Source organism: Archocentrus centrarchus, chromosome 19, assembly GCF_007364275.1.
Source record: "Archocentrus centrarchus isolate MPI-CPG fArcCen1 chromosome 19, fArcCen1, whole genome shotgun sequence".
Classification (NCBI taxonomy): Eukaryota; Metazoa; Chordata; class Actinopteri; order Cichliformes; family Cichlidae; genus Archocentrus; species Archocentrus centrarchus.
Window position 1 is genome coordinate 29,335,493 of NC_044364.1, and position 14,651 is coordinate 29,350,143.

General features: G+C 41.8%; 2 protein-coding genes across 2 annotated transcripts; one reads left to right on the plus strand and one right to left on the minus strand.

The window, feature by feature from the left end:
- Nucleotides 1-56: 56 nt before the first annotated feature.
- coa3a (cytochrome C oxidase assembly factor 3a) lies at nt 57-3,471 on the minus strand. Its single transcript, XM_030755888.1, has 2 exons — nt 3,150-3,471; nt 57-612 (listed from the first exon to the last, which is right to left on the minus strand). The coding sequence occupies exons 1-2, from the start codon at nt 3,346-3,348 to the stop codon at nt 509-511; spliced, it is 303 nt and encodes a 100-aa protein (XP_030611748.1). The 5' UTR covers nt 3,349-3,471; the 3' UTR covers nt 57-508.
- Nucleotides 3,397-13,131, plus strand: cntd1 (cyclin N-terminal domain containing 1). The gene is made up of 7 exons (XM_030755886.1): nt 3,397-3,867; nt 9,798-9,873; nt 9,961-10,132; nt 10,223-10,385; nt 10,474-10,618; nt 11,801-11,897; nt 12,029-13,131. The coding sequence occupies exons 1-7, from the start codon at nt 3,693-3,695 to the stop codon at nt 12,134-12,136; spliced, it is 936 nt and encodes a 311-aa protein (XP_030611746.1). The 5' UTR covers nt 3,397-3,692; the 3' UTR covers nt 12,137-13,131.
- Nucleotides 13,132-14,651: the final 1,520 nt, after the last annotated feature.

A 14,651-nucleotide genomic window follows, 5' to 3' on the forward strand; every position in this document is an offset into this window, starting at 1 on the left:
TGTCGTGTTTACTGCTGTGTATTTTGCTTACATGAATGCTCACAAAAAGGCATAACTGTAAATCTAATACAGGAGGCTTTTATTTCACAAATCATAATTTTATCAACATAAATAATATTTCTGCTGTGTCACTGGCATTCTCTATTGCTGAAGGCCACTGTAGATTTAAGTCATTAGCTGACTGCTATTTCTATGTTCTGTTCACTCTTCATATGCATTACATAATCGATGCTGGCATCTTCAGGTAGAAGGTGCTGACTATGCTACAGTGTAGCTTGTAAGGTCATGTAGAGGTCAGCGGATGGGTCCTTTCCACTGACAGGAAACTTCTGTGAAACTACAACACACTTAGTTTTACCCTCAAATCGAGACAAAGTCCAGATCTGTCTCGACATTACAAAAAAAAAAATAAAAATACAGCAGTCGGCCATGGAATATGATCAGTGGCATCATAAGTCCTCTTCCTCATTGACACAAAGTTCAACAACAGACAGACGACACTTCAGCCTCAGTTGGCACCAGTTTTTGGTCCCTGCAGCCTCGCACGCTTAGCCTCCTCGTCGATCTCATCCATGATCCGCTCCTGGGAGACTGAGTAAAACGTGTAGCCGTCTAATGGGAGCAAGTGGTTAAGGGAAACATTTGAAAGCAAGAACAGAAACAAACATGAGAAACTAATGATGCTGGCAGTGTTAGCCAGATATCTGTGCTGCTTGTAGGAACAGTTTAAAGTTAAGAGTAAGCCTAATGTCGCCTTTAACAACTTCCTTACAATAAAATCCTACCTTTGCATAAAGGTTATAAAGCAGTGCAGGGTTCAACATGTCTGATGGACCGATGGCTTGGAGCCACTGAAGAAGGTAGGTTGACAAGTTGACTGGCCAGCTGCTGGCCTGTTTCCAGCAATCAGTTCACTCAAGAAGAACTCTGGCTAAATTGATCTCCCTCTAATTAGTAGTTTTTTCTTACTGTGAGTGTTTTGACATTAAAATACAAATAAAAATCTCATCAAACCACCTGTTCAGATAGTTAAAACGTGAAGAAAAGTGATCCTTTTAACTGCTCCCATCCACCATTGCTTTACACAGTGAGCCACAGAGTCGCTGCCAGTGGGTGTGGAAAACTAAAGTGGATGATGTTTTGTTTTTTTCCCCACTCACCCATCCAGATCGTTGAGTTCAGGTGTTCCAGTCACTTCCATGGCCACAGGTGTATAAACCAAGCACCTGTGCATGCAGACTGCTTCTACAGACATCAGTGAAAGAATGTGTCGCTCTCAGGAGCTCAGTGAACTCCAGTGTGGTACCGTGATAGGATGATACCTGTGCAACACGTCCAGTCACTGCTAAATATTCCACAGTCAGCTGTTAGTGGGATTATAACAAAGTGGTAGGCCATGTAAAATCACAGAGTGGGGTCAGTGGATGCTGAGGGTCACAGAGGTCACCAACTTTCTGCAGAGTCAATCACTACAGACCTCCAACCTTCATGTGGCCTTCAGATCAGCTCAAGAACAGAGAGAGAGAGCTTCATGGAATGGGTTTCCATGGCAGCTGCATCCAAGCCTTACATCACCAAGCTCAGTGCAGAGCGTTGATGCAGTGGTGTAAAGCACCACTGCATCAACGCATCATCCCTCCAGAGAACACGCTGTGGAGACGTGTTCTCTGGACGGATGAATCACACTTCTCCATCTGCCAATCTGATGGAGGAGTCTGGGTTTGGTGGTTGTCAGGAGAACGGTACCTGAACGGTATCTGTCTGACTGCATTGTGCCAAGTGTAAAGTTTGGTGGAGGTGGGGGTTGTGGTGTGGGGGTGTTTTTCAGGAGTTGGGCTCGGCCCCTTAGTTCCAGTGAAAGGAACTCTTAATGCTTCAGCATACCAAGACATTTGGGACAATTTGATGCTCCAACTCTGTGGGAACAGTTTGGGGATGGCCCCTACCTGTTCCAACATGACTGCACACCAGTGCACAAAGCAGCTCCACAAAGACATGGATGAGCCAGTTTGGTGTGGAAGAACTTGACTGGCCTGCACAGAGTCCTGACCTCAGCCTGATAGAACACCTTTGGGATGGATTAGAGCGGAGACATCTCCACTTTGGTCTCATCAGTCCAAAGGACATTGTTCCAGAAGTCTTGCGGTTTGTTCAACTGCAACTTAGCAAACCTAAGCCGCCATACTTGTTCAATTTTTTTCTGATTGTAACATCATTAACTTTATCATTTAACCGAGGCCTGTAGAGTCTGACATGTAGCTCTTGTGGAGTTATTTTTGCAGTTTCTGAGCATGGCTCGGTCTGCTTTTGGGATGAATTTGCTGGAACACCCACTCCTGGGAAGATTGTGCCACTGTGTTAGCAGACAACTGAATGCTCAAGACCAGTAAACTGCAAACCTCTGTTTTATAGACCTCACACTTGTTAATGATCAGTGAATCAAGTGCATTTCATTAGCAGCACCTGGCCGCTATTTACCCTCTTAATTCCTATGTAAGCATTAAGGCCAAGTTTTAAGAACTTTTTATAGAAGAGGGCATGTTTTGATTTAATAATGAGCAACTTTTTTCCTAGCAAAAACTCTGCTATCGACTGTATAAAAAAAACAATTTTATGTAAAGAGACAACACCTGGCCATTCGACAGGACCGGTAAATACTTCCAGCATCTGTCATTACAAGCTCCTAGTGATACGTTCAGGAAACACGTTTATCTCAGAGGGGAGGAAGCATCACTGCTTTCGTGTTTCACAGGGATTTTTGAGCAACAGAAAAACAAACTCCTGTAAATGAGGTGCATCACAAGTGTTTTCATTGCTAACAAATGTATAAAAAGTAAAATGAATAACCCTGGAAGCTTATTAGTTAATTGCCTGTAAAATAAGTAATTAAACGCAACAACACTGGTGTTTAACTTTACCAGTAATCTTAGATCCTTTTACAACTCCTTGAGCTAGCTGTCACGTTAGCATTCTGTCTCATACTGTCAGTAAACGCTAAAATTTCCACTGAGCCGATACATTAGAGTGTGTCTTAACACTAGCCTATGGTAAGCACACGTATCTAACTCGCAATCAGGTGCCACAGTGTAATTTAGCATGCTAAGCTAACGTTACATAGTTCACCTTGTATTGACGTTTGCCAAGGATACAGATTCCCAGCACGAGCGCTCCGATGGCGAGTCCCGTCACCACGTTTCGTGTCCGCAGCTTCGACGCTCTCTTCTTCCACTGTTCCACCTCCACCTGTCTGACGAAATTAATCTGTTCTTGAGAAAGACCCTCTTTGGTCGGATCTATCCTGGTTGCGTATGGAGCATTGGACTTCTGAGGCGGCGTTTTGTCGGCCATGGCTGCGCTTTCTGAGGCGAGCACGGCGGTTTCACAACTGTTACACACAAACGCGTTTCAACCACTCTGCTGGGCGACAGCGCCGTGCGTGTGTCCTATCAACATGTTATCAGATCTGCCCTGAGAGGACCCGCCCCGGAACCAGTATGTGCAACTTACAAATGAGTCGCTAAGGTAGTTTTGGTTCCTATTAGAAGACGGTCCTACTGGGAAAAGCGCGGGAATAGCGCCATCTTTTAGAAAATATAAGCCACAGGATATTACTTATGGGGTGTAATTATTTTTGACAAAACTAAACGCAGTTTGTGTGGTTTGTTATATAAATGTAAGTATCTGTCACCGAAATGGCGAAAAGATTACTTTATTCTCCAAGCAAGAGTAACGCTGCAGGTGTAAAGTTCCGGGAGGCCTCTTCTGACATACTCACAGATTTTCTTGTCAATCTCAACAAAAGAAACAAAGATAACCTCCGGAGTTTAACGAACTATAGCGGGAACTTCAAGAATAAGAGAGCCGTTGGTGAGTAGCGCTCAGATTTTTATTCATTTATGTTAGCTTGCATTTAAAAAAAAAAAACAGCTTCTCTATGAAAATGTAAATAACACGAATGTAGTCTGTCAGTATGCCATTAAAAAGTCACCGGTTTGAATCAATGACCGTAAAAACATTGCTTTGAACCCCTACATTCATAACGGTAATTAAAAAGTATAACTCAAGATCTGCAACTGGAATCACGTGTACAGTGGGTACGAAAAGTATTCAGACCCCTTTAAAATTTTCACTCTTTGTTTCATTGCAGCCATTTGCTAAAATCAAAAAAGTTCATTTTATTTCTCATTAATGTTCACTCAGCACCCCATCTGGACAGAAAAAAACAGAAATGTAGAAATTTTTGCAAATTTATTAAAAAAGAAAAACTGAAATATCACATGTTCATAAGTATTCAGACCCTTTGCTGTGACACTCATATTTAACTGAGATGCTGTCCATTTCTTCTGGTCCTCCTTGAGATGGTTCTACTCCTTCATTGGAGTCCAGCTGTGTTTAATTAAACTGATTGGACTTGATTAGGAAAGGCACACATCTGTCTATAGAAGACCTCACAGCTCACAGTGCATGTCAGAGCAAATGAGAATCATGAGGACCTGCCCAAGGAGCTCAGAGACTGAATTGTGGCACAGAACTGACCAAGGTTAGAAAAAGATTTCTGCAGCACTCAAGGTTCCTCAGAGCACAGTGGCCTTCATAATCCTTAAATGGAAGAAGTTTGGGAGGACCAGAACTCTTCCTAGACCTGGCCGTCCAGCCAAACTGAGCAATGGTGGGAGAAGATCCTTGGTGAGAGAGGTAAAGAAGAACCCAAAGATCACTGTGGCTGAGCTCCAGGGATGCAGTAGGGAGATGGGAGAAAGCTCCACACAGTCAGCTATCACTGCAGCCCTCCACCAGTCGGGGCTTTATGGCAGAGTGGCCCGAGGGAAACCTCTCCTCAGTGCAGACATATGAAAAAACACATGAAGGACTCCCAGACTGTGAGAAATAAGATTCTCTGGTCTGATGAGATGAAGATTGAACTTTTTGGTGTTAATTCTAAGCAGTATGTGTGGAGAAAACCAGGCACTGCTCATCACCTGCCCAATACAATTCCAACAGTGAAACATGGTGGTGGCAGCATCATGCTGTGGGGGAGTTTTTCAGCTGCAGGGACAGGACGAGTACAAGTACAGAGATATCCTGGAAGAAAACCTCTTCCAGAGTGCTCAGGACCTCAGACTGGACTGAAGGTTCACCTTCCAACAAGACAGTGACCCTAAGCACACAGCTACAATAACAAAGGAGTGGCTTCACAACAACTCTGTGACCACTCTTGACTGGCCCAGCCAGAGCCCTGACCTAAACCCAACTGAGCATCTCTGGACAGACCTGAAAATGGCCGTCCACCAACGTTCACCATCCAACCTGAGGAACTGTAGAGGATCTGCAAGGAAGAATGGCAGAGGATCCCAAATCCAGGTGTGGAAAACTTGTTGCATCATTCCCAAGAAGACTCATGGCTGTATGAGCTCAAAAGGTGCTTCTACTCAATGCTGAGCAAAGGGTCTGAATACTAATGAACATGTGATATTTCAGTTTTTCTTTAATAAATTTGCAAAAATTTCTACATTTCTATTTTTTCTGTCAAGATGGGGTGCTGAGTGTTCATTAATGAGAAATAAAATGAACTTTTTGATTTTAGCAAATGGCTGCAATGAAACAGAGTGAAAAATTTAAAGGGGTCTGAATACTTTCTGTACCCACTCTTTTTTTTTCCCCGTGTGTGTGTGTGTGTGTGTGTGTGTGTGTGTGTGTGTGTGTGTGTGTGTGTGTGTGTGTGTGTGTGTGTGTGTGTGTGTGTGATCATTTTTAAAATTTTATTTCACATAATTTTGCAAACTCAAATGTCCTAGTTTTCCATAAGCCAAGGAAAAGTTGTTTTAGTCTTTGTTGGTAATCATTTTTATTTTTGGTTTTTTGTGTGTGTGTGTGTTTTTGTTGTTGTTGTTTTTTTTAAACCATGATTTGTTTTTGTTTGTTTCTTTATTTTATCTTTTCTTTATTTTATAAATGCCTCAAAATTATAGATAATTTATCTCTTTATTTTTTTCTATGTTTTGTAAACATGCCTCACAGTTATAGATTATTATTTATTGGTGTTTTTGTTTAGATTTTGTTTTTTGAACATTCTTCACAATCTCTCTTAATTTTTTATTTTTGGTTTTTTTCAGTTGGTTTTTAGTTACTTTAGTTTTTCTTAATTTCTTTGTAAGTTGTTTTTCTTGTTGTTCTTTTGTAATAAGATTATCAAAGAAGTTCAGAATAACATTAAGATACTGCATATATCCCAAATTTAGTAAATTCCTGTGTTAAAACTGCCAAAACTTTACACAGCCTATAAGAGAATGGCTTAAATGAAGTAGAATCACAGAATGAAACAAAATAACTCAAAACACACACACACACATAAATAACATATGAGAAAGTGGGTTTCTGAAGTAAAATAGCTCAATAAAATTAATAAAGCAAAATAAAAAATTGCGAAGGTCTGATGACATGAAATAAACTGTTAACATGAGAGAACAGCTGGCTCTCTGCTAGACAGATGTGCCGTAAAGAACCGCAAAACAAACACACTTTACGAGGGCAGTTTTTATGGTCTTGTAAAGCATCCTGGTGACAGATTTGTCCTGTCAGAGGCTAAAATCATTGTGTGTGTTTCTTATTTACTTTTAGCTCATATTGCGAGTAAACAATACCATTTCAGTTAAAGTTGTTTTGATGTTTTTACAACTGCAGTTAATTTAATTTCAGTTAACTCTAGTGAGCTTGGTAGACACACTCCACATAAAAAATAAATTTAAGGCATGAAGTAAAACTACAGCATATCTTCCAAGGTAGCTAGACTACTATAAGCAAGTACTGTGTACACACTAACCTTACAGCACAGTGTCTTTGGTGAATTTCAGGTCTTTGGGGTGAAGTCTCTTTTGTCAGCAGGTAAGCTAAGCTGTATGGGACTGCCTCTGAATGGCCCACTAAGCCTCATTGCACCCTGTCATCACTCTGAACTCTCTCATACATCTCGATTTGTGAACCTTGTCATTATGGAGGTCGAGTCGCAATATAAACTGCTCGAGGCAGCTGAGTCTACCAGCTAGGAGCATCGCTGCAGACAAAGCCTCCTGGAGAGGAGGAGGATGAGGAAGAGGGGATGGAAAACAATGATAATAACTTAATGAATCCATATGCTTCCTTCTAGCCCACAAATCAGCTAAAATACAGTTTATGTGGCTAGATTTATGAGGACAGCCATATGAAAAGTGCTTATCAGTGCTGGTTTGACCTGTTATGTGCAGGTTTGTGAGTTTTTGTGTGGTAGGTAGAGTGGAGAACCTAGTATGGGTGTGATGCAGTGCTTATGTGCTCAGCTCTTACACAACAAAGGAGCATAAAAAGAGGAGAATCTCAATTTTAAATCTCGTTTAGCTTAGAAATTTAGCCATAATTGCCACCTTTTTTGGTTTGTTTTTACCAGTAAAGTATAATGTATTTACTTGGAGGAAAAAGAGGCTTCATATAACAAGAACAAAGTTCATGATCACTCATTGGTTTTATTTCTTGTCTTTACTGGCCCCTCAGAATCTGTGTATTTTCTATACAACCTAGAGGAGGCTTTCAACCTCTATGAATGATTTGTTGTTTCGATCATAAATGTCTCTTTGCAGATCCTGTCTATTGTGTATGTAATAATGTGGAGATGTACTGTAAGCTCAGCCTGTGACTGGGGTGTCAAACTCTCAGTATTCTCATCTGTAAGACATAAGGAGGTCATGTCATGTTTTCCTTTATTTTGTCATCCATTTTAAAGGGGCACTTCACCCCATAATCAAATGTGTATGTTTTCCCATTCTGACCTGTAGTGCTGTTTATCCTGTGTGACGTGCCCAGATTTGGAGATTTGGCTGTGGAGATGTCTCCCATCTCCTGAATATAATGGAACTAAATGACAGTTGCATATTTGGCCGTCAAAGTACAAGAAAAAAGAAAACAATAGCTTACTAACTAAAAAAAAAGTCTCTATCCAGAAATCATGACCCGGTGACCCAGTTAGTTCATTTTCTTCTGCTCATCCGAGATCAGGTCTCGGTGGTATCAGTCCTGGGAGGACGTTCCAGCAAAGTTTTCCAGTTTTCTTTTGGAGGATCCCGAGTCACTCCCAAACCATACAGGATAAACAAACTCTCAAGCAAGTTTTAGGTTTACCCTGTGATCTATTCCCATTTGGGGTGGCTGTAGCTCAGTAGGTAGAGCAGGTCACCTACTGATTGGAAGGTCAGTGGTTCAATTCCTGGCTACTGCAGGCTGCGTGCCAATGTATCCTTGGGTAAGAAACTTAACCCCAAGTTGCTCTCCGACCGTTCCGTCGGAGTATGAATGTGAGTGAATGTTAGACGATTAAAGCACTTAGCTTAATTAATTAATCATGGAAGTGCTTGTATGAATGCGTGTGCATGGGGTAAATGTGAACGTGTTGTATAAGCGCTTTGAGTGCTCATATCTGAGTAGAAAAGCGCTATATAAGAACTAGTCCATTTACCATTTGGGCATGCCTGGAAAATCTCCAAAGGGAGGTGCCCACGAAGCGTCCTGTTCAGATATCCAAACCACCTCAGCTGGCTTCTTTTGACATGACTGTTTCTGAGGCTGAACCCAGCCGCCCTGAACTCATTTTCACCTCTTGCATCTCATCCTTTTGGCCACTGTCCAGATGTCATGACCAAATGTAACAGTTTGAATGTGGATCGACTACAAACATTTTCCACATCTACCAATTGTATCAGTTTGCAAAAGATAGTGCTCATAAATGCATGATGTGAACATTGATGCATTCTCCTCAGCTGGGATGTAGGAGCTGCATACTTCTTTTACTTGTCTGATTAAGACCTGAGACAGAAACTAGCTCCTCTGTGCAACTGTTCACAACCACAGACAGAATAAAGGATGCACATAGCTGTGTAGGGTCAGAGGAAGTGAAGCCAACCCAGAAGTGCTTTAAACCTGCATATTTTAGCAGGAGGTGATTCTTCTAGCTCCAAACAGCTCTGACCTCTGTAAATGATTTCCTGATGACTTTATGGGCTAAATACTAGTTTCAGGTCAAATTTAAATGAGTCTAGTTTATTTTGTAAAGTATGGTCATTCTAATAGTTAGAAAGGAGGATTCTCCAGGATATTCTCATTGACTAAGGGCTTGTCAATCACTAGTCCTCAGCCAATCAGTGTGTGAATATATGATCAACAGAGGGCAGACATCTCTTCAGCTAATATCCCCAAAACTGGGCAAGTCACATCAAAACACTATAGATGGATAAAAACTAATACAGGCCTAAATCAGTTTGAATTTGGGGTGAACTCTTTCAAGGATGCCAGTGTTCACGTTTTGGACCGAGAAGGCAGATGGTTTGAAAGAGGAGTAAATATCTCCTACGTCCACTGTGACCGACCATAGAAGTGGTCAGCTGTCAGCCACCGACAGCGCAGTCTTCAGAGGCCTTTCCAGGCGCCTCAACCCCCACTCGCACCTTACCTCAGGTGACCTCAGTAGGTCACATGATAGGGTGTGGCAAGGTCTCACAGTGGCAATCACCTACAACTTTTTTCACGCCTTGGCCCATGTGATGACGCACACGATTAATAGTGGGTCAATGGCCACCTCCAAGGGGGACAACGGCCACTAGGGTTTAAATACGTGGGACTCTCCACCTTTTGGTTTTAGAACTGAAGAAGCCTCTAGAATAAGAGGTGGAACATCTCCAAAAAAATTAAGGAAGTCCAGTCACCTTTTTTTCAAGTTCTTGACATGAAGAGTTTTAATGTTTTTGCTCTTTGCCTTCCTGTCCTGTGTTACTCAGAGTACATCTTCCTGATAACTGATAAACTGAGGCTGGACCCGCTGGTCGGCTACCACGCCATTGAATTACTTCAGAGGTAAGAACAATTCTGTCAATCACACCCTGTGTCTTACTGGGTTTAGTCATGTATGTACTGTCGCCTATGAATAATTATCTCCTGCAGGTTCATGGTCAATCACATTGAAGATTTGCTCACCACACCCACATCTCAAGGCGCAAATGCTAATCTTCCAAGAAGTTGTGAGGATGCTCTTTTTGACACACTTAAGGACAAATTCCCGCTCATCGTCTTCTCCTGCGTCCAGATTGCGAGCAAACTGTCTCTGCACAGTCACGTAAGTTCTGCCATGCCAGTCATTACTTATGTCAGTTACCCTGAGATGACTTAAAATAATCTTTTATCATTTTTCCCACACATTTGCTAGATGATCAACAACAATACTGCTGTACGCTTTCTGGACTCGGTCGGCTGCAGCGTTTCCAAACAGGCTGTCCTGGATTCAGAGCTGATGGTTCTGAAAGGACTTAAGTTCAGACTAAATGTGCCCAACCCACTGACATATGTGGAAATACTTTTGGAGGTTCTCGGTAAGGGTCTATGTATGCATCGGACAGCTTATTTCAAATTCTAAATGTTACTGTCAGGGCTTTGAAATGATTACATAAACTCTTGCAGGATACAATGAGCCATCAGTCCCTATAGAGTGCCTTCATCACCTCTGCCACCACGTTCTCCAGTTCATCAGCCTGGAGCGGGCTGCCGTCTATGAAACCTTGCTAAAGGTGACCACTGAGTGTGTCAGCCCATCCAGGGAACAGAGGTATTACATCTCTGTTTAAAACTATATTTCTGATAGAGAGCAGAGTGGACATGCTGCTGAGGAGTGCATTCATGGCCACGGTCAAATAGTCCAGAAAAGACCCTGAAGTCTTTTCCAAACCACTTTTCTGTGTCCTCTGGAAATTTCATGAGGACTCAGTCTGACTGCATTTACACGTGCTGACACGAGTTTGTGATGTTGAAACTACAACGTCCTAAATATTACAAAAGGTTAATCTTATATCCTTTGGCCTGTGTGGTTATAATCTTGTTTCATACAGATCATATAATAGAGAGCAACCAGAGAAAATATGACTTCATTACAGAAGTTATCATTTTAAATATAAAGTTATTAAGGTTTTCTGTGACTGAAGTTAAAGTCATTCATGACAATCGTAAAGGCTGGCAGTATATCAACAATTAAACTGACCGCATAACCCTAACCCTAAACCTTAAATGGCTCATAATCTTGATTTAAAGACCTTTTTTCTGATTCAAAACAAAGCAGGTTATGGCACAAAATGGAAAACATAAACTTAATTAACACTTAGATAACATCTGCATGAGTTGTTAGTCATGCTGATCGTGTGTTATTGTGAATTATGGGATGGCTTTATCTGCTTTCCTTTCATAAAGGATGGTCCAGTGTATTCTCTGCTGAAGGAGGTCATAAAGGAAGCACTGAAGCACCATTCTTGAGTATTTAGAGAATTTGACCGGATACTTCAGGGTCACGTCCCTTAATTAGAAACCTTCAGAAGCAAAACTGACCATTTGATGGCAGCCTGCAGCTTGCTGGCGGTGCTGTTTGGGCATAATGATTTAACTTGTTGCATCAGAAATGGCTGTTCCTCTGCAGCATGTTCCCCAAGAGCTACGAAATCATGTCATTTTACTGCTGTTGTGTTCTTTAGAAAGGAAAAAAGGCTCCAATCAGCACATCAGATGATGGGCTGACGATATATGCCGGTGATATGTCAGTCTCTGATTTAGTGCCAGCAGGCAGGAAACTGTGTTTCTGCTTCGCACAGCAAAGTTTCAGGTCATGTAACCAAAACTGTGGGTGCAAAGACTTTAAAATGCTACAAGACACTGATATCAGTATAGAGAGGTGATCCACTGTTAATATAAATGTATTGATTATATCTGATTTAATACTGTATCAATCATGTGTGAAAACCAGAAAGAAGTTTGTGCCAGTGACAGAAGACTGCATGCTTCTCGGTGTTGGTGTCATCGCTGTGGCTGCGTTCATCCTCCTTGTCAGAAAGTGGGAAAAGGTAAAGTAGTTTTTTAAATTAGACCTACAGCAGTATTTGTTCTCATTGTTTAAGGGTCAAACAAACAAATTAAGTCATCAAGTTGATCTAAACTAAAGCTGAAACTGTTTTTTTCATTGAACACGTTGCAGGTAGTTGGAGAACTGAGCCACATCACAGGAATCTCAAAAAGGAGCATCACCGATTTTGCTCATGCAACTCTGGTGCACATTGTTGGCATCGGCTCCCAGTCCATGTAGACTCCACTCTCAGTCACTGAGTCTTTATCCCGTTTACTTTTGTTGGTACGGAGCATCCGCTCTACGTTTCATTAAGGTTTTTGGCACAAGGAAAAAAAACATCCATGTGCTGCAACGAACTGTCATCAAAACAAATGAATAAATCTCTAAAGATTGGTTTGTGTTAGAGCTAATGTTCATTCTATAAAGCCAATCAATGAAGATATCACAGATGTTGAAATACAGCTGATTTGGTTTCAAATATAGCTGCTAACACTTATTCACTTGCTTATATTTGATGCACTGACTTCAGGGGGGGATTAAGTGTTCTTGTTCTTATTAGGTAGGCAGTGAATGAAGCTCATGTAGTGATTCTTGGTAACAGGGAGTTAGTTGTGACTACATGTAGTAAAGCTGCTGAGATTTCCACTACATCAGGACACAAAAGCATAGAGGAAATGTAATATAGTTATAATCCTTCAAAACGCTGTCTTTTTGTTAACTTAATTTTGCCACTGTTTCAATTTACCTGTTGATATCTGTTTGTTTTTTTTTGGTTGTGTTTTCATCTGTGCCTCGCAGTTTTCACCTCCTAGTCAGTCACCTTCTAAGTGAGTGTGTGTCCTGGGCTGTTGGCCCGGCGCTTTGTGTTTGGTTTTGATATTGTGTTATGTTGTTTTCCTTATGTTGGGCCCCTGGTTTGATTCCCCGTGGATTCTTTTGTTGTGGATATTTGTGTGTTTATCCGCTGCCCTTGTGTCAAGTTCATGTGTCCTAGTCCTGGTCTTTGTGTTTAGTTACTTCCTGTTTTATTTTGGTGTGTCTTTGGTTCCTGTGTCTCCCTCACAGGTGTTCCCTATTGTCTCGTTACCTGTGTGTATATTTTGTCTCAGGCTCCCGTTGTTGTTTGTTGTCCTCTGTTCCTGCTGTGCGCCTCATGTTTTAAGTCCACGTCAAGAAGTCGAGTCACGGTTAGTTTTGGAGTTGAAGTTTGTGCTGCTGGTTCCTGTCTTTTGTTGTGCTCCAGTAAATAAAGTTTAAACTCTAAGAGAAGCTTTTGCTTTGGGGTCCTCTGCCTTGCCTGCCACAGCAGTACATGACAGTATGTGTATATAAGGTGTGTAAATCAGAGCAGTGACTGAACATGTAAGGGGGCTCTTGTGATTTTAATTTGTTTTATTGTATTTATTGTACCAAAAATCCACCAAATCCATCTTCTCACCTTCAGCTGTCTGCTGACCTGATTGGATTTTGGATCCACGTTTTCAGGCAGTCCAAGTGAATGAAGAGCAGACTTCCTGAACACAACAGGCAGCAGGTTGTTTGAAGCATCACCACCGTATCAGTCGGCACCGGTCGCCCTCCTCCTCCTCCTCCTGTAATTGCTCCTCTAATATCCTGCAGATAGCAGGAGATGATACAATTCGCATTACACAATAGAGGGTTTTTATGTCTTAATGGGAACATATTATGTTTAACCTGTGTTTAGACATGCTGAATAAGCTTCCAGTAAAGTAACAGCGACTCAGTGTATCATTTCAAAGGCAGAGCTGTAAGAAAAATGAACTGAAAATTTGTCTGTAGATTACCTAGTGTGTTTGTAAAAGTAATGAAAATATTTTCTAAAATCATATCCTCTCCATGAAAAGCAGGAGTCCCTTGACACTTGATTGTGTGGTAACTGTTCAGTGTCACCAGTTGTCGTCATATTGGAGGTTTTAGAGGTTAATGGACCTCATTAGAAGTCTGCAGTGTGTCAGTGCTGCTGGCTCTTTTTTGAAGAGCACCCTCCTCCATGTTGCCCAGGTGAGGCTACCTTTGAGAGAAAGCAGAACTATGCGAGGAGGTAAGACATTGCTTTGCCTCCTGAGTACAAGCTGAAAAGCCTCTGTCGACTCCGCCAGGTGGTGTTGGCATCACATGAGGTGGCCTTCTTTGTTTGAGGAGAGGGGTGACACTGCATCCATCACTGCTAACGGGTACTCCACTCGAACCTGCTGACATACTTAACTGTGACCTGAAAGACTGCAGTCTCTCTGGACTGTGGGAGAGGCCAGCAGAGACTGAGCTTGACTGACATGCTGTTCTCGAAAAGGTGATCGAATCACTCTCCCTGTGTGCTTCCTATTAAGCCACCATCTGCCGCCTCCTCTTCCTCCTCCTCAGATTCTCTGGACAATATATCCAATGTGGGGCGATGTGGGACAGCGGTGCTGTCTCCCTGGCAGTTGTCCAGAGTCTCAGCAGTGGAGGGGAGCTCAGAGTCTGTGATCTCTCTGTAGCTCGTTCTGTTGAAAAGGTGGTTCACATTGTTCTCAGCTTTGTATTTGTTCACGTCCTTCCCTGTGGGTAGATCCATTTAATACGCCAACTTTCACAAGCTCAGACCTGTGCTTGGTGTGATAAGGTGCATGGTGTACTATATTCCCCTGGAAAAGGATAAGAAATTATACATACTGGTTTGCAATTAAAACATAGCTGTTATTTGAAATCCACTAACATTAATAGAGCTAAAATAAATAAAGCAGCAGGTAGT